General features: G+C 50.7%; 1 protein-coding gene across 2 annotated transcripts in view; it reads left to right on the top strand.

The window, feature by feature from the left end:
* TBKBP1 (TBK1 binding protein 1) overlaps positions 1–14,981 on the top strand; it is a 52,752-nt gene extending 37,771 nt beyond the window's left edge. For both annotated transcript variants that reach the window (XM_006037981.3, XM_025194466.1), the window contains exons 8-10: positions 8,743–8,861; positions 9,302–10,047; positions 11,319–14,981. In XM_006037981.3, the coding sequence (XP_006038043.1) occupies positions 8,743–8,861; positions 9,302–10,047; positions 11,319–11,447 (994 nt within the window). In that variant the 3' untranslated portion in view covers positions 11,448–14,981. The remainder of the gene's footprint in view (positions 1–8,742; positions 8,862–9,301; positions 10,048–11,318) is intronic.
* Positions 14,982–24,469: the final 9,488 nt, after the last annotated feature.

Below are 24,469 nucleotides of genomic sequence, written 5' to 3'. Positions count from 1 at the left end.
TGGATGGGGTTATTATGAGGTTGGAGAAGAGACTGAAGAAGATCTAGACTGTTCAGAGGGGAAAACTGGGAGGTAGAGAGCAAACTAAAAAAAAATGAATGATAGATAAAATGCTCCGATTTTTCTCTTCCCATCATGCGTGAACAAGGATTATCCAAGAAAAGTCAAGTCCCCCAATGCAATGGCTTATTTTTACCCAGTGCATAATTAACTTGTGGAACTCACTGCCCTGGATGTCATTGAAACCAAGTGCTTAGCAGGTTTTTAAAAAAGATTAGCCATTTATACAGGCAATGGGCATATTTGCAGCTCCATTATGTAGGGTGCACTTTTAGTTGAGGTTATTGACAAGGCATGAGACAACTATCAACTGCTTAAAGGGAGGCAAGTGGTTTCCTACTGGGAAAATACCACATGATTTTTCAACCCTGGGGAATTATAGACTTTCCTCTGTGTCATCTGGTACTGGTAGCTTTAGAAGGCAGGACCTATGGACTGTTGGTTTGGTGTAAAATAAAGATTCCGGTATTCTTAATGTCATGGACCGTTTTGCCAGGTCCTGACACTTTAAATGACTCATCCAGAGTTGACAGGATAAGTTAGCAGCAGCACTGAGGTTAGAACCCAGGAGTCCTGGTTCTCACTCGTCATCTTGCCACTAGACCACACTCTGCTCCCTCTTTCTAATCTCACGTTTATATCAATGCTGCTGGCCGCTTACTTTAATAGGGAGACATGATGTTGCATTTCACCCAGCAAGAGGGGCCTTTGAAAAATCAGGCAACACTTCCAAGAGGTTAATGATGACAACAGCAGTGGATCAGGACTCAAGAAATTGAAAATGAGTTCCCAGCTCTCCTTGTGTGACTCTGAGCAAGTCATGGAGAGCCTGACATTCAGCTGCTCAGCTCCTGCCTTGTGGACCAGATATTTAAAAATGCCTAACTACCCCACTTAGGGTGTTGCTCAAATGTGCCAGTAGGTTGACTATTTGAAATTCTTTCTCACTCTCAGTTCCTCTACCTGTAAAATGAATGCGATAATTTCTCTCCTCCTTCCTCTGTCTTGTCTACTTAGAATGTCAGCTCTTAGAAGCAGTTGCCTAGTACAGCCTTGGCTACGCTAAGTGTGCTGTATCAGTGTGCTGTATGTTAGACCCAGGGTGTGCTACAGACACAGCTGTACCATCACTGATATAGTAAAACCACCCCTGTTATAATACAATAAATACAATTTAATTGTATTTACAATACAATTAAATTGTATTTATATTTTAATTGTATTTATAAGTGTATCTATAATACAATTTATATTGTACTGCTAAATGTACAACATAACTGCGTCTGCATTACTGACTTCTATCAGCCAGCTGTGCTAGTCAGGGATCATCCCTTTCTAAACTCGCACCTGCTAGAGCTCTGTAACAGAAGTCTGCAGTGTAGACATAGCTTGTAGGTCTGTACAGCACCTAGCGCAGCAGTGTTGTTATCTCAGGTGGGAGTGCTGGACATGCCTGCCATTGATGCCCTGAGAAGCTTTCAGTGGATGTAAATAAAGAGATTGTAGGTGGCTGGGTTTTGATCAGTTTTGTTCTCCAATCTTCTTATCTTTGCTTACGGATCAAAACCCACATTTCATTTGGTAATTTTTCAGGGGAAGCGGGTTGCTTCTGAACTTTCTGAAATGCTGTCAAGATTTTCCTTTTTTCTGTGCTGGGCTGGCAGAAAAGCTCCTGTTTGTGAGGAGATTAATTACAAACAGCTTTTCTGCTTTATCAAACTTCCTGAAAGGCTGTGAAATTTCTGGGGTGGAAAATCTCTCTCTCTATCTCTCTCTTTCTCTTGCTGCCATTGCCGTCTGTTCTCGGAGTGAGCTAATACATTATTCTCCATCCCAGCAATTAGCTCTTGCCTGGGGTAATGTCATCAGTGCATCTGGAATGCGGTACAGTGAATTGTGAAAATGGGGGTGGAGGGGGAAAATGTGCTTGCATTGTTAGATGTGCATCTAACTAGTTCCTTCTCCCACGTGCACATCCAGTGCTGGCAGTGGAGGGGGACTGGCATGTTTTTCACTCTGCTGAGATGCTCAAGAGCATGCTCCGTTCCCTTCCCCACCTCAGCAGCATTCACTGCACTGTGCGTCTCCCACCTCAGTGTGTACAGCTCTGTGGTTTTGGCAGTTCCTTTCTGCTTGCCTTCTGGTTAGCATGGTGGGCACCGGAGGAAAAGGGCTGGTATGCATGCATGGACTGCTTTGGATTTGCAGCTCATGCCCCCTCAGCAATACAGGTGTGGAGCTGGGTTTCTTGGAAGATTGGGGTGCTTAGGTGGGAACTGAATGCCTTGGAACAATCTGGGCCTTAAAGGCAGAACCTGGTGGGTTAAAAGTATGTCAAAACCCACCGTTACTGAAACAAATCGAAATCATTGCAGGTCCACTATTCAATCACTGCCCCAACCTAACCCATGCTGTGGAATACACCAAGAATCAAGAACCTGCAGGCAGAAATCCCACTGCCCTTATTTGTCTTAAAGAATGCTTAAAGTCCCAAAGGTGCCAGGAGATGTACATATTGCTAGTAAGAGGTGCATGACCAAGATAGCTCAAGAATTATAATCATCCTAAAGGGAAGGTTAGGTTGGATATTACGAGGAACTCTCTGGCTCTGGGGGTGGTGCAGCACTGGAACTGATTACTCCAAGAGGTTGTGGAGTCACCATTGGAAGTCTTTGAGGGCAGATTAAGCAAACACTTGGCTACTGTAGACATGGATGGTCCTGCCTGGACCAGGCAGCTTTCTGAGGGCCCTTCCAGCCCTATGATTCTATGATCCTCATTTTACTTTGACTCTTATACTTGAACCAAGGTCACACAGGAAGCCAAATAGCAATTGAACCCATGTCACGCTTGAATGTCCCAACTACAAGACTGACCCCCCACCCCAAACTCTGTAGCCTGCTGCCACCTGGCGCAGGGCTCTGGCCTGGGCCCCTGAGTGCTTTGGGGCTATGTCCGACAGCCAGTGTTGTAAAATTCTGCATGTGATCAAAGGCCTCAAATTGATTGGTGCTAGAACAAATCCTAAATGAGGTGGGTTGTAGAAACCTCATACGCTGCCACAGCTACCTTCAAAAAGGGGAACTCAGTCCCTTTCTCAGTAGTTTTTGGAAGGATGCCGGGAACTCCCCCCTAGGAGTTTATATTAGGAACTCCCCTTGCCCTGTTCTCTCAGAAAAGTGTCCATGCTCTAGTGATTTATTATGCATGAATGGATGAGATGCTGAGGCCCGTCTAGCCCTGGGGTGGGAAAAATGATCCTTGTGTGAAATCACCATTCTCAGGCCCCTGGAAACCTGCCATCAGCCCTTGCCTGGGAGCAGGGGGATTTTTTTTTTTGTGCACGTGATAGTATTATTTATGAAGCCCTGATGTGTGCAGAAGATACTGATTTCTCAAGGTGTTGAGTCATATGTGCACCTTCAGGCACTCAACGCTGTGCAGGACGAGGGTCAGGAAGGCAACCAACTCCCTGCCTTTTCCGCTGACTTCAGCTAAATGTGCCGGTGCCTGGTGCCTTTTGGAGACAGGCCCAGGGTAAAAAAAGGGTAGCTCAAAAGCAGGGGCACAGCTGAGGTGAGAAGCATTTATAAAGGATGGGATATGTGGGAATGTAGAGTGGAATCAGACCTGCTGTAACAGCCAAGGCTAAACTCTGCAATCAGATAGCCTCTTGCAACCCCAGGGAAACTCTTAGGTCTGTGTGGGGTAGTGGAGAGTAGCTTTTGGCCACATGATTGACTTGGGGCTGTGGCTGAGGGAGATCAGAGTCTGCGCTGGGCTGAAGGGTTCTAGAAGGAAGGGAAGAGTGTGCCTAAAGCTGGGAAGAGCCCTTCTGGAGAGAGGGGGAGTGAGGAACCAGAGGAGTTAAAAGGAACCGGGGGTGATGTTTCTTGGACAGCCTCCAACCTCTGCCAGGTCCTAGTCCTGCTCAGCGTCCTCCCACGTGAGCGTTTTGAGAGCTGCCTCCAAAACATCACAGACCCAAGCTCAGGAGGGATCAGAAAGGAGCCTCACTCACTCATGCAAAGCTCACATCATGGGGATTGCTCGGCCATCGCCACCCCCCCTGCAAAAATTGGGCTCCAGGGACACCCCACCCTGCCCCACCCCTTCACAAGACTTCTCAGTATCATCCACCAGAGGTGTGACAGCCGCAACGTGGGCGCCTGGGGTGGGGGTACCAAACCACAAGACCTTTCCTGACTCGCCTCTGCTTACAGAGGCCCCCCAAATACTGGTCACCTTGGTTAGGCAGTGGGGAAAATATATGTGTATATAGAGATATATATAATTTTTCTTTCTATTTTGCTTTTGTTTCTAAAATAACCTTCGCTTGTTAGCATGTTTCCAAACCCACTCGCAGCCCACACACCCGCTGTATTCTTAACCACTCTTTATTTGAAACACTCGCTTTTCCTGCCTTGAGAAACATAAACCTTACAGAACTCCTTCACCACAGACACCCCCACCCCCCTCAACCCCCTTTCTCCCCTCCCCTTACTGGAACAAGAGGGCAAGCTCAGCTGCTTGCCTTTGTGAAGCCAGCTTCTCCTTACTGTGTGGCTCGAGCCCTGGATCTCTGCCAGCCTGTTATGTCACGGCCTTGGGCACACCAGGCAGCCGCCGGGAAGGTGCCAGGTTTGGGGCTCTGCTTTGCCAGGCCTGGTCTGCCTCTTGTTTAATATGCACTGTTTGCGGTTGATTTACACTCTTTGATCTTGTAGGGAAGAAGCTGAGGCAGGAAAGGAGGTTAGGCACCAAGACCAGGCTTTTGTGACCAGTTCACCTGCTGTTGTTAGCACTGTGTCCACCTCAGCAGGGATCGAGGCAATAGGGCGTTGGGTTCATTTTTTGAAAGGCAGCAAGGGGAGGGCCAGGGGGAGGGTTGGCAATGAAGGGCAGGGTTTCACACAGTGGTAATACAGATTCCTGATGGCAGAAGCTCCTCGTTGGTATCGGGACCTGTGAAAAATTGGTGGGGACACAGGTGAATATGTGGCCTCAGAGACGGGCCTCAAAGTGCAAAGGCTACGTTATGCCCTGGGGCTGCCTCTGACCTTGCTCAGCCTGGGTGGAAAAGTTCTCTCCACCACACCTTGCCTTTCCGTACAGCACAGTCTAGTAGACAGTGCATTGGGGTGGGACTCAGGAGACGGGGCTGCTATTCCCCCTCTGCCACTGCCCCTTTGGACAAGTCACATCTCTTCTCTGTGCTCCAGTATCCCCATTTTTAAAGGAGAGATAATAATCCTGGGAAGTGCTTTGAGATCTTTGGGTGAAAGCAAGAAGCTTTCACCAAAAAGATGGGGAAACTGTTCACCAGTCTCCTCTAGTCACATGCAGCCTATGGCCTCTTTATGGTAAACTTCCAAAGCACCTATTTCCTCTGTTCCCATCCTGCTATGTGTAACTGGTTCTTGTGCAGTGTGCTGACACCCTAAATGCAGAGGGAAGGTGGCGTTATGTGTAGGGCACTGTCCAGCACCGACAGTGACTTGCTGCATGACTTTGGTAAGCCTCTTGGCTCCCCCATCTGAAGCTGCCTTGACTAATGAGAGGAACCATGGGGGCTCCTTATTTCACAGTGAGGGGAAACCAAGCCTGAACGGTCAGGTGATTTGACCAAGGCCTCTGCAGCTGTCACTATCAGCAGTGAGGTTAGGGCCATAGTGAGCCTGTGCAGGCCCCATCCGCAGTGCCTGCTGGAGCCCTTGGAAGTCTGAAGGGATAAGACCTGATGCCATTTGGTTTCTTGGCCAAGAGGATGTGGCCAGGGAATGTGGTTCAGTAGCAGCAGACAGAAGCCCTAGCTCCAACAGCTGTGGCTGGATCCAACCCCTCCTCAGTCCTGAGGGACCACAGGCTTGACAGGAGGTGCCTTTGGGTGGATACAGGCTGTGGGGAGACAACACTGTATATGACCTGCATCCTGTAGGAAACAGCAAGGCCTGACGTGCATCCCTCCATCCCTTCCCGAGACTGTGCATTTCCCAGAGCTCTGTTCACAAGAGATTGCAACTAGGGATTGAACTATGCTGAGATGAACCTTCACCCTTATCTTGTCCCTGAAGAATAGGGGCAGTTAGCAGGTGATGGGGCATGGGGGAGCTCTGGAGGTCTGGCCCTGTAGCACAGACTCTGGCTGGAGGTACTTCATCCTCTCTGAACTGTGCTCCCGTCTGCTGCCCTCCAGGGCACACAAGGGGTCATCCTACATGCGCCTGTCTTGCCAGTTGTTTGTAAACCAATTACAGTCCTTCATTGTCTGACCTTTCAGGGCACCTCATCTCACTGCCTGTTGCACCCCTCACCCTCCCTCCGTCCTGCTCCGTACGGCAGCATAACCAATCACTCCCTCCCAGAGGGAAATGGCCAGTGAACTGGGGAGCGAAGGAAAAACCTGCTGCTGTGCGGGAGGGAGGGCAGGAATGAATAATGCGTCTTTTCTTCTTATGAAACAACAACTCGCAACACACTGAGGGGCAGGCGAGAGCCAAGGAGGGGGAGACCTGTCGACTGCTGTTACATGAGGCAGCTCCCAGGTCCCCTCACTGTCACAATTGTTCAGCTTAACTTGCCTGCTCTCACTGCAACGGACATGCCCAGCCTGACAGTCCTCCCCGTAACCTCATGAGACAGGTTCTCCTTTCATATAAAGGTAAAGAATATGTTTTTTAAAGGTGACACAGAAGTCCAGGAGACTTCCGAGATTTAACAACTTTGTCAGGCCTGCTTGAAAGGCGTTGATGGGACAGGAGCCCGGCAGGAGAAAAGAGCCATCATCTGTCTCTTGCATTGTTGTTGTTGTTGTTTATTCGTAGAGCCAGGACTCCCGCGTTCATTCTTGGCACGCTGGGTGGCCTGGGGCAAGTTGCACGACTTCCTTAGTTTCCCCCATCTGCAAAACAGGCTGAGAGGACTGACTGATCTCTGAATAGAGATGGGTCAGATTTGGGGACCAAAACTTTCTACTTTGGGGTTGGCTTTTTTTTACACCACTGAAAAATGGCGATATTGGTGGACTGCGATATTTTGCAAACTTGTATCAATTTCACCAACTCAGTTGGAAAGAAAAAGCGAGCTGTGAAACATTAATATAACAAAAATGTTTCATTCACACAATTGCAAAGTGAGATATTTAGATTTATTTTATTGGAAATGTTTCATTTCAACATTTCTATGATGTAAAAAAAAAAAAAAGAAGCAGAAGTTTTTAAAAGCTCAAAAGTGAAACCAAACATTTCATTTTGGGTTGAATGAAACATATATGGGTCAGCCTGAAATGATGTTTTCTTCAACTTTTTTATTTCAATTTTTTTGTTTTTTTTTTCTTTTGAAACTACAGCCCAACCCAAAACAATGGGTTACTTGTTCAAGAGCTGAGATTCCTGAATGCTATTTTGATCTAACAGCAACATGCAACCCTAGCACTTATTTTGTACTTCAGGAACACCCGACAGCCCCAGCCCTCCTTGTGCTAGGTGCTGTGCAAGCCCAGAACAAAATGGGGTCCTCACCCCAAGAGCCCACAGCATCAGTACAGTACAGGAGACAGCTGGTGGATACAGGCAGATGGGGGAGCAAGACGGTATTGTTGGTGTGTTGAGCAGCAGTCTCTGTCCACCAGTTGCCTAGCTGTTGTCAGACCTTTGTTCTAACCTCATTCTGATTATCTGTGTTCATGCTGTTCTTGAAGGGGAAAGGGACAAAGGTCCCAGAGCTGAGCAGATCAGAGCTGGCTTTATTACTCATATGGCTATCATGGCAGCAGCTCCAAGCCCCTTTGTTCTGGGCACTAAATTAACCCTCCCTGCCCCACATGGAGAAGGGCAGGACAGAGAAGATTTCTTCTTGGTTATAGTTGGAGCTATTGCACCATATGGCATAGACCCTGTTTGGCAGGCAGCTAGTGGCGAGTCCCCTTCATGGTTTTTAAGCATTGGCTTTGGGATTTTGTCACTAGGTCTGTGGAGTCAGGCAGCCTAGGTTGCCTGTTTGTGACCCTAATAGGGTGTGCAGGGCTTATGTCACCCCAGGAAGGATGGAGCCTGGCCCTTGTGAGTGTGGCACCCATCTGCAGCTGTCTCAGAGCAAGATGGAGAGGTGGGGACTGCTGGGGTCATCTGGGGTGAGATGAGCAGGAGGCAGTGGGTGCTCATGGGGCAAGGGGTAGAAAGTTTGGGTCTGAGCTCACACCAGGGCTGAGAGCCAGGCTCAGAACTTGCAAGGTGGCTAGGGAGGGGGGCTCAGAGCACCCAAGGGAGCTCAGAGGGTGAATCCAAGCCAAGGGCATGGGGGCAAAGGAAAGCAAGACCCCTAGAACCTGAGGTGCCCTGGGGGAGCCTGGAAGGACTGACCAAAATAAGCCTTCTCCAGGCAAAGCTGCCCATGCAGATACATTGTCCCACTGCAGTTCCCCCTTGCCCTTGTGCTCCTGATCTGCTCTCCACATCCCACCCCTGTTGCTTCATGGCTGTGCTCAGCAGCCTGGCCAAGTGCAGAGAAGCACCCCGGGCATGTCACCTTGCCATGTCTTCCCCCTACCCCAGTGGCCCAGGCCTACCCTCACAGGTGAGAGGAGCCAGCGCCTTGGTGGAGCTGGGGGGCAGCCCCCCTCATGCCAAGCCAGAGGCTTTTCAAAAGTGATTTGCTTCATGCTGTACCATCTCATTCTGTCAGGGTGAACCTGGCGTTGGCCTACACTGAGCTGACTGAGGAGTTGTGCCGGCTAAGAAAGCTCAGCTCCCTGCAGAGCCAGATCCTCAGGACGCTGCTGCAAGAGCAGGCCATCAACGGCGGTGAGTGCAGCCTCCACTGCAAGGGGATGGGGTGTCATTCGGGGTGTATAGTGAGGAGAGGGGTGCAGAGATTGGGGGGCCTGACATCGAACAGGGGCCAAAGGGCACCAAAGGGGGCTTGGCACCCTTCCCCTCGGCCAGAGGGCCCAGAGCTTACAGTTTAAAGGGACAGAGGGTGTCCTCTGGTGCCAGGTTGGCAGGGCCGGAGTGGGGGGATTTTCCTTACGGAGAACAAGGGCCTGAAGGGGGCGTCTTAAGGAGGTGGCTTTCAAGGGGCATGCAGGCCCTTTTCCTGACAGGAAACCTGTCCCCAGGGAGCCAGGCAAGGCTCAGGCAGACCTGCACCCTGTGGGCACATCTGTCTGGGCTCCTGTGGGAAGCAGGGGAGGGGGGTCATTCATTCTCCAGTTGATCCAGGTCTTTTCCCTATTGCTTTCCAGGCCAGAGGCACTCTCCGCTCTCACAGCGCCACTCCCCTGCCCAGCAGCGCCGCTCTCCCGCACCACAGTGCCCCTCTCCGGCTCAGCCGGGGCGGTCCCCCGTCCCTCAGTGCCCCTCTCCTGCCCTGCAGCGGCGGTCTCCAGTCCCCCTCAGCCAGTCCCCTGCCCAACAACGTCGCTCGCCAGCGCCACCCCCTAGCCAGTCCCCTGCCCAGCAGCGTCGCTCTCCGGCACCCCCTCCCAGCCAGTCCCCTGCCCAGCAGCGTCGTTCTCCAGCTCCGTCCTGCCCATCGCCTGCTTCCCAGCACAGGCCCCCACCTGGCAGCGAAAGGAACGTGATGGATCTGGCGTACTCAAAGCCGTCGAGCCACCACATCAAAGCCAGTTTCCAAGGCCGCCGCAGCTACTCGGAGGTGAGCGACGCTGCTATGTATCAGCAGAACCGCTCCCTGTGGCTGCAGCCCGAGGCCTCCACGCTACCAAAGCACCGTCCCTACGGCGAGGTTTACATCGGGGGTGCCGGCGGCCCTCTGAGTGCCAGAGACGCCTTTGAGGAACACCTGCGCTTTGAGAAACAGTCCTCAGATGAAGACGACTGGGCCGTCCCCAGCCCCCCCAGCCCCGAGGCTGGAGCTATCCGCTGCGCCTCGTTCTGCGCTGGCTTCCCTATCCCCGACCCCCCTGCACACCGGACAGCTGCCTCCTACTCCAGGGCTGAGCATGCGCAGTCCTGGCCATCGATCAATGTAAGCGCTAGTTGGCCTCCCCTCCTCCCCCTTGTATCCCTCTGCTCCCACTGCCATACCTCCTCTTTGCTCCTGAGCCCCACTGCAAGCTGTTCCCCTGAAGCACCAAACCTGGAGCCCTGGGGAGCAAGAGACTGGCCTTTCATGCCCAGTATTGGGTCCAAACCCAAATCTTGGACCCAGACAGCCCCCTGCGGAGGAAGAGGCTAAGACATGGAGCCAGGTGCGGGTTCAGCTCCTGGTTCTGTCACTGAGCTCTGCTGATTGGGCTGGAGTCACTTCATTGCGGTTTGCCTCAGTTCCCCAACCTGTAGCATGGAGGGGGTGAGCAGGGAGCCTGCTCTGATCCGGGTATGTGAGCTGTTTGGTTGCCTTGGTGATGAAGATTATACATGAGGCTGTAGAACTGAGCTCCACATAGCTAAGGATGTTAAGGGCTTTGGAACCCTATGTGGATCTGAGCCTTTGCTTCTTGGACCCCCATCTGCAGGCATTTGCTGGGGGAACACAGCCTAGTCCAGGGCTGTCCAGCTGGCAGCCTGCAGGCCCTACATGGCTGATGAAAGGTTAAATTGTGTCTTGTGGGTCTTGTTGGTGTGGCCTCAGATCCCAGGGGCTGTTGTTCGCCCTGAGCCCCCTTGCCCACCACTGAATTTGGAGTCTTCAGTTGCCACTGCTGATTCATATCACCAGCAGGGGAAAATCAGGCGTGAGAGATGGTCATTCACTCCCTGGGTCTGAAGCCAGTGTAGCTGCTCCAGCATTTGTGTTCACAAACCACCACCCCACCACTGGAGGTGGATCTGCAAGAAGCCTGATGGGTCAGATCTGACCCACAGAGCCAAATAAGTTGGACAGCGGTGACCTAGTCCATTCCTGCATCATGGAAGTTCACCAGGCCTGCTTCTTCAGCCTAGCAGGCTTGGCAGAGGGATGACTGGAGGGAGGTGACATTTGCAGAAGGATGCCAGGGAAGGATGATTTAGGGTAGCGCCTAATACCGAGGAATAGGGTGAGACTAGCAAGAGGGAAATTTAGGGTGAAAATATCCCAGCAAAGCTGGCTGAGGGGGAGGCCTGTGGAGTGGCTTTGCAAGGGTAATGGCAGAGGTTCCATTGTTTGGGACCTTTCAGTTATGCTGCAGTACATGGGGTGGTGGGGAAGACACACAGATCTAATGGGCTTGACTCCTGTTGGGGGAAATCAATTGATTTACCTCAGCCAGGCCTCTGCCCCTCCTTTAACCCAAAAGGTCCTTTCTTGCCCCACAGCTGCTGATGGAGACGGTGGACTCTGACATCCGAAGCTGCCCGCTGTGCCAGCTGGCCTTCCCTATTGGTTACCCGGATGATGCGTTGATAAAGCACATTGATTCACACCTGGAGAACAGTAAGATCTGAGGCTGCTCCTCTTCACTCCTCTTTCCAACTTCCTTACTATGCCCTGGTCCCCTTTTGGATGCTGCATGAAAACTCGTGGAGCAACACGGCTCCCTAAATACCTCCAAGTCTTCAGTAGCTACAGGACAGACTGAACCACGAGTCTCGCCTCTCCCTCTCCCGCCTTGCCTCGTTTCTAAGTGGGTTTCTTTTCCCCTCCTCCTTCTCCCTGTCCCCTGGAAGAATAGGATCTGCAATACCTTTTGATGCTTGAACCAGCTGGGAACAACTCTGGTCTGGGCACTGGAGGCAAAGCTGTTCAGCGTGGCTTCTGACAGAAGGAATCATCTGCCCTTCTCCGTGGGTCCCTTCACAGCTCTCACTGCACAGTTTGGTTTCTCTGGATGACATCAGGGAGGAGGGAGTGATGGATCCCCCCACACATGCCCTGAGTGGCAGGTGAACTGAGGGGCTGCCCCTTACTGACGTGCTCAAGTGAGAGGCATGGAGAATTTGCCTGTAATTTTGTGCCCATTGGGAAGGACCCAGAGGCTTGGATCTCTCTCTCCCCTTTTCCTGGGGGTTTAATTGTTACAGGGCTAGTTGGTTATTTTGAGCATTGGTCTTGACAAGTTTCAGGCCAACATGTTTCAGCTACTTGCTGCTGGTTCGAGTGTCTTTCCAGTCTTTTACATTAAAAGTCCCTTTCTCCTTGCAACAATGCTGCTGAGAAAGGAAACCCACTTTGCAGAGGCCCAGCATGGAAATCCAGTAATATTGCACTGAACTCAATGTTTGCTAGGGCCCGTGTCCTGGTCTCTGTGATGTCAGTGGACACTTCCACCACTGACTCTGGCAAGACCTCGGTACATCCCTGGTGCATTTATATTCTCCTCAATGTACTGTTTTCTCCTTCCTCATACCAACACGTTGCTTTGAGTAGCTAATTTTCATAAACCCAGAATACTCTTGTGTCCCACATCATGGTCACGCCGTCACCTCTCCTGCAGTCCCGTGATGGCATGTGATACTGTCATGGTGGCATAATGTTAATTCCATGGTGATTACTGGTGTGGATCCATGATCTGCTAGCTCTCTCTGGCCTTACTGAGCATATCCGCATTGTTGTGATTGAAACCAAGTCCCTTTCAACTGGCCAGCTTTTCCCAACTCCCCATGCACATGGCTCACACCATGGGGACTGTCTTAATGAAGGTATGTAGAGTCTTTCATCAAAACCACCCATGATGGGAAGACACCTTGGATATATACCACATCTCATCACATGACCCAGGGTTTTTGTTTTTTTCTTTCTCTGGGTAAATCTATGCTCCATCAGGACCCTGCACATTGGTAACGGTAACAGTGTGGTTGAAAAGAACCATCCACTGGGAAGGTGGGGACAGACCTTGGTGGCTCTGCTGGGCCAGATCCTCAGCTGGTGTAAATCAGCATTGCCCTTTTCAGGTCAATGGATCTCCAGTGAACTCATTGGAGCCAGGTCAGTTTACACCATCTGTGGATCTGGCCCTTTCCTTCCTTTTTCGGGAATACCTACACTTGCCGCCCAAGTAGTGGAGATGCCATTGGCCTTCACCTTTCCTCCAACATTGCCTTTGCCCCTTATCAGCTTTCCTAGCTCAGCTGCAGAACTTCCACATATTCATCCAAACTGTTTTTTTTGGGGGGGAGGGTGGGGGAAGGGAAGGGAGAAGATATCCTTCTCTATTGGCAGTGCATGAGCTGGGCTGTAGGGTTCACTCATGGACACTAGTGTCCATGATGCAATTCCTAGCAAACTAGCCCTTCTTCCCTGCTCTTCTGTCTAAAATTGGGCCCAGCCCACTGCTACTGGGGCTGGAATTGGAGTTAGACCTCTGACATGTTGAGGGTTATGGGAATCCAGGAGTTTGGCCTGGGCCCTTCTCTCTTACTTTGTCGCCCCCTTTGAATATGGTCCCAGAAGTAGCAGGGCCAGCTCGTGGCTGAGAAGTCTCTGGGAAATCCTGGTCTGAAGCCCTGATTTTGGGAGGGGGTCCACAGGGTTGTGTGGGGGGCAATCACAGTGCCTTTCACAGTTCAGTCAAAAGAGAAGCACAAGAAGGGAAGGAAGGAGACTGAGAAGTCACCAGGGTTCCCAGGGGGTGGGGCTAGGGCTTTGGTTAATCCTGAAGGGCTTCCTTGGAATGGAGGTCAGCTCAGCTAGTTGCCTCCACCAGGCAGAAAGGGAGTGGCTGACTTGTGCTCAGTATCACATAGGCCTTTGCACTAACCCCACAGCCAGGAACTCCCAGCACCCCATTCCCAGTGCACAAGGGATCAGTAATACAGTACGAAAGCAGTATTTCCTCTCACCAGGTAAAAGGACCAAACAACTTCCCGCCTATAAGCTGTGCTCTCTTGCCCCACTCTTCCATGGTCCTTATACCCCTCTCTGCAAGCCTTGTTGGCATCAGGGCCTGCTAGCAACAAGGGGAAGCACCAGCTCCTTGCTTCAGATACTTTTCAGAGGGGGTTTATGCAGGCTCTGAGCTTCTAGCTATGGAACAGAGGATGCCCAGCATCTCACAGGATGGAACAAGGCACTCCATGCAGCCCAGGTAGAGGGCTCCAAACTGTTCTTCCACTGGTTTGTTGTTCTGCAGAGATCAGACAAGGGCCAACCTGCAGGCAAGGTTGTGGCTGGCTTTGCAGAGAGCCTTGACCTCACTACCTGGGTGGCTTAGATGTGCTCTGTGGCTAGGGCCCAAGCCCTGGGGAGATGGATTTCAGAGTTGCAAGCCTGTTAATTTAGCAATGGCTTGGATGCTGAAATTACTGGGTGAGGTTCTGTGGCCTGTGTTATGTGTAACCAACACTCCTGCCCCACCCAGGGGCACATCCATGCAGAACCTGGGACTAGATCACCATCATGATCCATTTTAGCCTCACAATCTAGGAGAGGGATTTCAGCCCCTACTTAGCTGTACTGAAGCCACAGCATCCTGGCTGAGAGGGTGCTGTGAGGTGCCACTCAATGTTGCTACTGCTAGGGTGTGTCTACACATGCATTTACAATGGCTTAAATTTACTGTGTAGTAAGTGGGAATACTCAGGTGTCCACATGTGCAGGCATTAAAGCGCATTAATGCAGGGCATGGACTGATTTGGGACTAAATTTAATCCCAAATCAGTCCCCCCACACTGCATTAATGCGCTTAATGCACAGTAATGCATCTACATGTGCGTTAGTGTGCAATAAATAATCGAGCATAGGTTTGACACTTGCATGATGCAGGTGTCAAATTTACTCTCAAGTTGGCCTAAGTTGCCATATTTACTGTGCAGTACAGACATGCATATGTAGATGCGCGCCTGTACTGCACAGTAATTTTGGTTACTGCACAGTAAATACACACATGTAGACACACCCCTAGGTGTGTGAACATGATTTACACAATAAACCCAGAAATTTCAAATAGGAATCAGTAGTGTTAAAAACATTCTGATCTGTTGTGGGTTTTCTGAGCTCTTTGCAACAGAAGAATCATTCTGCTATTTTTTTCTATGGTGAAAAAAAAACATACCCAGGGAAACTAAGAGCTGGCATTTACTGAGGGGTGCCTTGAGTCTATCAAGGGGTGCCTCAAATCTAAAAAGACGGAGAACCACTGGTGTAAAAGGAGACCCCTAATGCTGTTACTAGTGAATCAGAGAGTTAGCATGAGAGTAGATGAAGGGAACTGTGCCTTTAAGGCCAGACTGCTTTGGGTCAGACGGGGCAGTCCCTGGGGCTATATAAGGTGGACTCCAGGGAGAACTGGTCAGTCAGGCTTGGCCAGTGCTGGGAAGTGGAGTTCTTTACTACCTATTGCAGATACAAGGCTGTAATTGTGATTAGGCTCAAAGCTGGGAGAAGCCTAGTGGAACTGGGGAGGGTTTAGGGAGATGGCACCCCAGGAGGGAATTAAATTTGATGAAGCTTTTCATTTTGAAGGATTCATGGCTGCATATACCTTTTCTGCAAGGCATGGGGTGGCTGGATGAGGGAGAGAAGCTGCTGAGGGAGTGTGTAGTCTGTTTGTTATTGCAGGCTGCTTTAGGCTAGCTAGCTTAGGAGAACAAGTGGTGGGCTGAGAGCCCTGTGTACTGCTGGCTGGGCCAGGGAGCCTGCAGAGCTAGTGAGTAGGTGGGTGAGGGCCTCTAATGTCAACCACTGCATGGGCCCAAGCAGGGATGGCCCTGTGATGTGAAAAGAGAGAGCCACTTAAGATTGCCTCCTCTGACTAGACTGTGTGCCTACCCCTTAACTGTACTTGTCTCTCAACTGCCCTGCCTCTGATAGTACTCAGGCCACTTGGATGTTGGGAGGGCATGCAGGTGAGGGCTGACTGCCAGAGAGGCATGCCACCCTAGGGCACTTGGGACCCGGCTACACAAGGGCACAGGTCTTTAGCAGAGGATAAATGTGTATAAGCCAGTTCTGTGTATTCTGGGTAGATGGGGCTATAATACTCCCATTCACTGCTTTTTCAGAAAAATGGGTGGAGTGCACTGGCAAGGGCTTCATCCTGTGAGATGCAGAGCAATTTTAACCATGGTCTCCACTCGCATCCAAGTTGGTGGGTACCTTAAGTGCTTGCAGAACAGTCCTGTTAAAGGCCCTTTCAGCAGCTGCTGTAAATGAGTTAACTCTCTAGACGGGGGCAGAGCTGGGCAAATTCATATAGATGTGGGGGAGGAAGCTTAACTTCCTTACCTGGCTAAGATGCAGACATGCCCACCAGTCATAACTGTAGGCATTTCCAGTAGCCCAAGGATTCTCATCATCTTGAAGTCATGTCCCACTGCAGTTGGGGGAGGAGCCATTCCCTGGGGGAAGGAGTCAAGGGCTAAAGAGGTGCCTGCCAGCATTTTACAAGAGCTTTCCCCTGCCTATTCCTGACCATACTTTTCCCACATCTCCTATGTGAAATCTACCTCAGAGCTGATGAGAACTCAAAACGCTGGGTTAAAAAGAGTGAGAGGAGAGGAGAACACATGCTGAACAAACCAACTATGGGGCTGATGCTGCCCATGTCCTCCCCTGGCATGTCCAGGGGTCCAGTGGATTCAGTCCCATGGCGCAAAGTCCGGTATGACAGCTTGCAGCGCTGCCCTGGGTCCTCGGCACGAATTCCCCTGCCCAGCGACATGGGCGCAGTGTGCAGAGTGTTCTTGCTGTGTCATTGAGTTGAGGCTACTCCAGGCCTGTTCCTTTGACCCCCCACCAACTGCCACCCCGTTCTAGTCCCCTACGGTCAGTTTTCTTCCAAAAGCAGAAATTTGCCATGTGGTATAATCCCCGCCTCCTCCCAGCTGACCGCCCAGTCAGGGTGGGGCTGAGCGGCCTGTCTGGTATTGTTCTATGCTGCATGCTGTCGACCGACCGTATCCCACCCACCCCCCTACCCTCCCTGCTCGATACGACACACGGTCACAAGGGCTCCTCACTCACCCAGCCCAGGAGAACTTGCAGAGACCTTGGTCTGTACGCATCTTCCTTTTGTGTATGTTCTCTTTAAAGAGATCCTGTGCTCTGTGAAACAGAATAAGTCAAATAAAAGTTACCTATGGACTGACCATTGCTTTGCAGCCAGTGCCTCTTGTGTTCCAGGTTGCAGAGGGTCAGCGTTTGATTCATGTCTATTTTGCGCTTAAAATAGTGCAACTTGTTGCGGGCAATCTGCCATGATGGGGAGGAGTGGGGGTGTAATAACATTGCTCCTTGGAAAATAAAGGAACTGGGTGTCTGGACTTCTGGTCTACGTTCCCAGCTTGGGGAGGTGGTGCTGTCCAGAGTTGGGAGAGGGGGCAAACGTGCCAAGACTCCAGCCCCTCCCCAAGGTCTAGGAGGGCTTGCAATCTAATAAGTAGTGCAGGGTGCAGGACTCCTGGGTCTCCTTCCAAATTTGGGGGGTGGGTGCGGTGGTGAGGGTGTGCAGGGGTTGGCAGACATTCTGTAGAGTGGGCCACACTTGAACAGAGAGGGTCTGGCTCTACCACAGGGGTGACTGTTGTTACTGGTGACTTAGCACAGCACGGCCCTGCCCTCCACTGATGCCTCTGGTGTTACCTTGGTCTACGTCATGACAGCATCCCTACTTGAAAGCAGCTAAGACTATGGGATAGGCCCATATGGGCAGGTTGCAGTGCGGTGAGATCAAAACCAGACTGCCTGCTGAAAGACTACAGCATGAAGGGGAACATCTCAGACTTGTTTTGGAAAGGGATGGAGAGCTTGGCAGCTTTTTCCAAAAGCTGAGAAAGCAAGTGCATCATGCTTGGGCTATAGGAAGCAGCTTCTTGCAAATAGAGACACTGAATGCAGGATTAAAGAGCACCGAGAGGCCATGACGGAGATCATGGCCCCATTGTGCTGGATGCAGCACAGAGGGAGAGACTGGTCCTAACCCTATTCACAGGCCAAAACCAGAAGGAGGCTTGGCCATTGGGTGGGAGGTCCTGTAGCAGGTGAATGGCAGAGCTGGGATGTCCTGTGCTAACCTCTTCCTTTCCACACTGGTCCCTTGTTACTCAGCACAGTGGAATGAGTGCATTGATGCCTGCTGTCCCAGGAGACCCACCAGCCTTTGTGCTCAGGAGACAGGAAGGTTGGCAAGTTCAGACCGCCTGTTGCAAGTGACCTAGTAACCAGGCATTGATTGCACAGCCCAGTTCCCATCAGTGATGGATTGTTTCAGATTTACTGCGGTGCTTTCACATAAGTAAGACCAGTACCACAGTAGAAAAAAAAATAGGACAACCAAAAGTGAAACAAAAACTTTTGCAATACCCAGTGCGATCAGTGCATGTGTGAGGATGTTCCACCTAGTACCATTCTCGGGATCCACTCTGCCATGAGATGCAAGCACAGGGTCATTGCAAGTTCGAAACCTTTCATACCTCCCTTGCAGAGCCATTAAACAAGGCAGGATAAATAAAATCCCTAAGGAGCTTGCTGACTTGATGACTCTATCTCTCCTGCATAGGTTTGACCTACTGATCCCTCCCCCGTTGGATAAGCACTTTTTTTCCCACAGTTGTAGTGGATCTCTACCTCGCATGGGTTCAGTGCAGACAAGGCAGTTCCCCCTGCAGTTTGTTAAGGGAAACTGCACTAGTTCAAAATGCAGGGGCTTGGGATCTCATTTGCAGAGCTTAGAGCTGGGATTGTCAACCAGGGTGCTGGAGCACCCTGGGCTGCTGTGAGATCCTTCTGGGGGTGCTAGGCAGCGCAATATCAGCACTGTTAGGTGTGCAAAAGTCTACTCTTGATTCACAAGAGAAATTTAGAGATTTCAAACAGGAATCCTTAGTATCCAAAGGACTTTTTCACCTGCTGTGCTCTGAGACTTTTTCACCTGCTGTGCTCTGAGTTCTTTGCAACAGAAGAATTGCTTTGTTATTTTTTTCCATAGTTAAAAAACAAATGAAAGCTCAGATTTGGCATTTTCTGAAAGGGGCCTTGAGTCTAACAAGGTTGAGAACTACTGGCTTACATCTTGCAGCTCCCTGGGAAACACAGGTGTGCCAGTGTCAAACCATAGCGGCTTTTCAGTGCTGAGCTGCATGGTACTTTCCTGAGATCATATCTCCTCATGAACTGGGATATTATCACCTAGTAGCACTTATGGTCCCCACTGGGGCCAGGGCCTCTCTATATGTGTCTAGAGATATAGTGAGAAAATCCCCTGCCCAAAGAACTTAAAATCTAGCGAGACCAGACGGGTTTCCCTTCAGGGTAGGAAGGGAAACAGCAACACAAGGAGAGGAAGTACCTTGCCTAAACTCACATGGAAAAGCCAGGACTAGACCCCAATTTAGCATCCTATGCACAAGGCTCTTCCCCTTCCTCTCCCTCTTTCCTCCCCCCCCCCCCCCCCCCCAATGGCTTGGCATGGGCTTTGAGAGGTGCAAAGAAAAGATCATGACCTATGCAAGTCAGGAATTAACCATTCTTTTATTGGTATTGTGTTTTATACCCTTAGTGGTCAGTCACTCATGTCTGCAAAACACAACACAGCTCAATGACTGCGCAGCACCACAAACACCCAGCCTCAATGTTTGCATATGCATCTCTTTTACATGGGGGTGGCTTTAGGAAGGGGAGGAGAAACCTGCTTTTTTGCAGGCACCATTGTTCTCACTAATCCGGTAACTGTGACCCCCACCCCCAGCTACCTGGCCTTGGCAAGTCAAAGTCTGCACCCACCCAGCATGTTGAAATGATTGCAAATGCTGCCGGTGGATTTCTGCAGGCATGGTTTAAACATCTAGAGGGTGGAGAAGGATCTCACTTGAAGTGCATGAGCCAAGGGTCCGTTCCAGCCTTAGGCATTGATGATCCCCGCAGTGATTGGGGAAAGGAAGCTTTTTCTTCTTTCATGGGGGAAAATAAAATGCTTTGGTCTGAAGCTGAAAAGATAAGCATAAAAACACAAGCCCCATGACCAGGACAGATATGAGGCTACAAAGCACACAGTGGTTGAAACCACAAAGGAAGCAAACAGCAGGCGAGGTGTTTGATAAGCAAAACACTGAACGAAACAGGAGATGGAGGAGAGAAAATGACTGAAAAGAAACACAGGAGGGAGAGGACCAGGTTTGCTCTGGATGCAAGTTGAAGTCTATCCAGAGGAGATTAGTTTACCCTACTCAAAGACCCTGGGGTAAAATCCTGGCACTCCTGGAGCCAATTGCCAAACTTTCAATGTGTTCAGTAGAATCAGGACTTTTCCCCTGGTCCAGAGTAATATCAGGACTTTTCCAAAACCCACTGAGACCAGTGTCAAGACCCTTACTGATATCGATGGGCTTTGGATTGTGTTGCTCAATAGCCTCCATGTTAGTCCATAGGACCTATGAAAAGAATGTGCCTTATGGCTTAATAGATGTTTCCCTTAAAGGAACAGTATCTGCAGACAGAAGGAACTACCTGGAAGGGATTCATAGATGCAGTCTCTTCTGAGCTCACCAGGACACCTACCAAAACGAGATGGTTCTGTGAGTCTTGTCCATAGGGATGGGGTTGGTTGGCCTGCTGAAGGGCCTGAGCCTGATGGGTGCTGGACAGTAGCTACCCTTACAGAAATCAGGGGCAGGGATGCTCAGGGCCAGTGGTTTAGTTTCATAGTTTCATAGTAGCTAGGGTCAGGAGGGACCTGAACAGATCATCTAGCCTGACCCCCTGCCACAGGCAGGAATGAATGCTGGGTTCACAAGACCCCAGACAGGTGATCATCCAACCTCCTCTTGAATTTGCCCAAGGTAGGGGCGAGGACCACTTCCCTGGGAAGTTGGTTCCAGATTTTTGCCACCCTAACTGTAAAATATTGCCTTCTGATCTCTAACCTAAACCTATTCTCCATCAGCTTATTACCATTGTTCCTCATCACCCCAGGTGGTGCTGGGGAGAAAAGGGCTCTGCCTATTTGCTGTTGATCTCCCCTGATGAGCTTGTAGGCAGCCACTAGGTCCCCCCTCAGCCTCCTCTTGCTGAGGCTGGGGTGTGGAAAGACTTTCTCCATAGGCAGCTGGGAGGGAGCCTTCTGTGTTCTTCACATTATGCAGGATGGAAATCCACAGGGCGGTGCAGGGGGAAGGGGGGTTGCAGAGCTATAACCACTTTTTCCCACCCCTCTCTCATGTGCAAGAGTGAGATGGTGGCATTAGCCTCTGTGTTCTCCAGGGAGCATCAGACAACTGCACAGGCAGACGTGGAAGCTACCTGCTTGTCTTTGTCATGCTGTACAGGTCTGGGTACATGAATGGAGCACGCCCCAAAGTCTGTATTCGTAACATACTCTGCCCTTATTCTTACTGGGGTAGGACAGCAGGATCTGGCTTGATGCGTACACAGAGATATTTAGAGCCAAGATTTTTAAAGGAGCCCAGCTCCCACATAGGCACAAGAGGGAACCAGCTTTCTAGAGGAACTCAGCACCAGGGGTCACACAGCAGGGACTAAGCTAGTCAGCCAAAACCTGGCCCTAGGTGTGACCCTGGGAGCTGCCAGGTACTGAGCAGAGCTGGCTGGGAATGCTCCGAAGTAACATTCTCCATTTAGAAAATGCCGATCCAATGTATGCAAACATGTCAGGGGAAGGCAGCGGTTTTATCAGAGTCTCTTATGAAACATCAAAACATTGCATTTTGCTAATGCTGGAGTGCTTTGGCTTTGCTCCAACATTTGTTACTTGCATACTTTATTATAATGTATAACAGGACTGTCCAGCTGGCAGCCTGTGGCCTGTGAGAGGCCAGTGTATGACCCAAAAGCTGCACACAGCCTGTGAGTGCTAAACATACAGCCTGCAGGTGCCAGTGGCTGCCTTTCTTGCTGCCATGTGAAGATGGGTTCCAGGGGGCCCTGTGCTGCAGGCATAGTCCACAGGGTTGCATGCCATCCAAGTGCCACTAGATCCTAGGGGGTTGCCCCTGCAGCCTGTGGCCCATGAGACGTGCGGCCCAGGAGCCACATGCCAGTGATGCCTGCTAAAGTTGGACAGCCCTATCTTAGAATAAAGATATAGATGCCCCATATTGTAAGCCAGGGTTTGGCAATCTTTTTTTTCTTGCACATATATATATATATATATATAGTACATCTATCTCCATGTCCATACATCTACCCACTGCCCTCTTCAGAAGGCCTGCCCCTAAAAAAGTCTATGCCAGACCCCTGTCCACCAGATGAGGTCTACCATTTCTTTCCCATCGTCCTTTTCTGTCTTTCTGTAGTATCAGTACATTTCACTTAGTCCCATTTAATACAGTCCTCAAATGTGGGATCTGAGTGTCTGTTTATGAACAACCAGCCAATGCTTGTGACCCAGGTACTGCTGTGAGCCACCGATGCCTGCCGTGGCTACTTGCTACCTCTGCTCACCTGCGCAACCAAGTGCTGCAGATTCCTGTCCCAAGTGGCAATGGGGAGTGGTAAATTCGGTGGTGAGGGTGAGCACTGACTGCCACAGGCAGTGCAAGAGAGCTGTGGAGGGGGTCAGCAGCATGGCACAGGATGGAGAAGGGGAACATGCCAGGGTGAGATATGGGATCCCAATCCCCTGTGCCACCGCAGACTGGATCCAAACTCTGCAGGCTGGAGGCAGCCCATACCAACCTCTATTCTAAGCCAACATTTGTATAAGAGAAAAATGGCGCAGGTTGACCCTGTTGTTTCATGGGAAAAGTCACCTTTTAATTCAAATTCAGGGCAAAAGAAATAGTGAAACTTGGGAAATACCTGTGGAAGAGGCATTTTGAATGTTAAACACATTGGAGATCTGGCTTTCTTTCTCAGCTTGGTCCAAATGAATCCCAGCCTCTGTGGTGCAGGCAGGTACCGCAGATATTGGATGAATGCTGGAAAGACCAGGGTGATCATCAGGGCCTCTGGAGCTGGTGAGACAGCAGCAGGATGAGGACAGGGGCAAAGGGATAGAGAGGCAGGGGTTTCCTCTGCCCAAGATGCTTTTCTTCTCTCTGATCTCCAGGCATTCATGCTTTGAACAGTCCTGGAGATGCCTGAACTGGTGTCCAGAGTTGTGCTGGCACCAATGCAATCCCAAGTCCCCTGCCTTAGGCTGGCTGTGATCTCCACAGCACCGGTGGCCCTCCTTCCCCCTCAGCTGCAGCCAGGACACAATGTACAGTCAGCCCCCACTTCGTAGCCATACCCAGCTGCTTAATTGAGCAGGCCAGGCCTCTCTCCATTGGAAAATCAAAGCGACAGGAGGAAGGGACAGGCATCTGCACCTTCAGAACTCATGGTGGTGGGCCAGCTGCTAGGCTTGTGGTGTAACCACTGGAAGTGAGGCACCCATGTCAGGTGAGGAGGGAGCTGACTGACAGCAACATGACAGCAAGAAGCATGCAGCATGTGTCATTAGCCCCCATCTCCTGACCTACCTGGCTGTGACTGCACCAGAGCAGAGCTTTGCCTGCTGGGTGCAGATGCATGCCCAGGTGCAGGGATTGCAGACAGGAGCCAGTGTATTTAAAGGCTGGCCAGGGGTCAATCAGAGATCAAACTTGCAAGGAACCTTTGGCATAAAGGGGATGCTAGAAAAAGGTGCAATGGTTCTTGGGGAGTGTGCTCTGGTACCTGGCACAGACCTGGCAGGGCACATACCATGGCTAAGGTAATGCAATTAAAATGGCACTGTGTAGTGGATGGTGCACCCTTGTCTGCTTGCAGACAGGACTCCCTATGAGAGTCCCATAGTTAGCTTTTTGCTGGCCAGCTTCCAGTGGGAGGATCTCGGCTACATGCCAACTTTATGGAAATGGGAGATTCCTCTGTAGCTTGCTCCTTTGGCCATATGGCTGAGGGCAAGCAAAATTTGGGGGCATCTGAACCCCCCACCCAAGTCTCTGGGCTTGGGCCTGCACGTAATATACTTCCACATTTTTTGGCAGGTATCTGAAGCCCCATGCTGAAAAGTTTGGGGTGGAGGATACTTGCCAGTTGTAGAGCCACATACAGTTCTTGAATGATTCAAAGGATTTGGAACTGATCTGGCTAATTTGACCTGGGGGACACAAAAATTTCCTTAAAACAAAACAAACAAAACCAGGCACAGAGCTGGCTCTGCCAGGCTGCTACAGCAGCCACCAATGCAGAGGGCAGTCTGGAGTGAAGGTGTGGACAGAGGGGTGTTGGCAGGCCAGGGGAGGGAAAGGGCATGGCCAGGGCACCCTGGGCCTCTGCAAAGCCCCATCTTGTTCTTGGAAGCAAAGTGGGTGTGAATTACAGCTGAGCCAGGCCCAGTGGCTTCTAAGGGGAGCACAAACTGCCTCTTTTCATCAGGGCATGCAGGGGCGAATCCATCCTGGGAGTCAGGATGCCTGGGTTCTATCCCTGGATCTACCTCTCACTGGCTGTATGGCATCAGTTCATGCCATGTGCTTCCTCATCTGTAAAATGGGGTGAGTGGATTATTGCCTCCCACACCTGGAAGAGTTGCTAGGGCTCATTGAGGTTGTATAGCTGCATTGGGATCCCCAACTGGGCAGAGTTC

Source organism: Alligator sinensis, unplaced genomic scaffold, assembly GCF_000455745.1.
Source record: "Alligator sinensis unplaced genomic scaffold, ASM45574v1 scaffold2168_1, whole genome shotgun sequence".
Taxonomy (NCBI): Eukaryota; Metazoa; Chordata; order Crocodylia; family Alligatoridae; genus Alligator; species Alligator sinensis.
The sequence above is the reverse complement of the archived record's forward strand: the minus strand, read 5'-3'. Positions and strand labels throughout refer to the sequence as shown.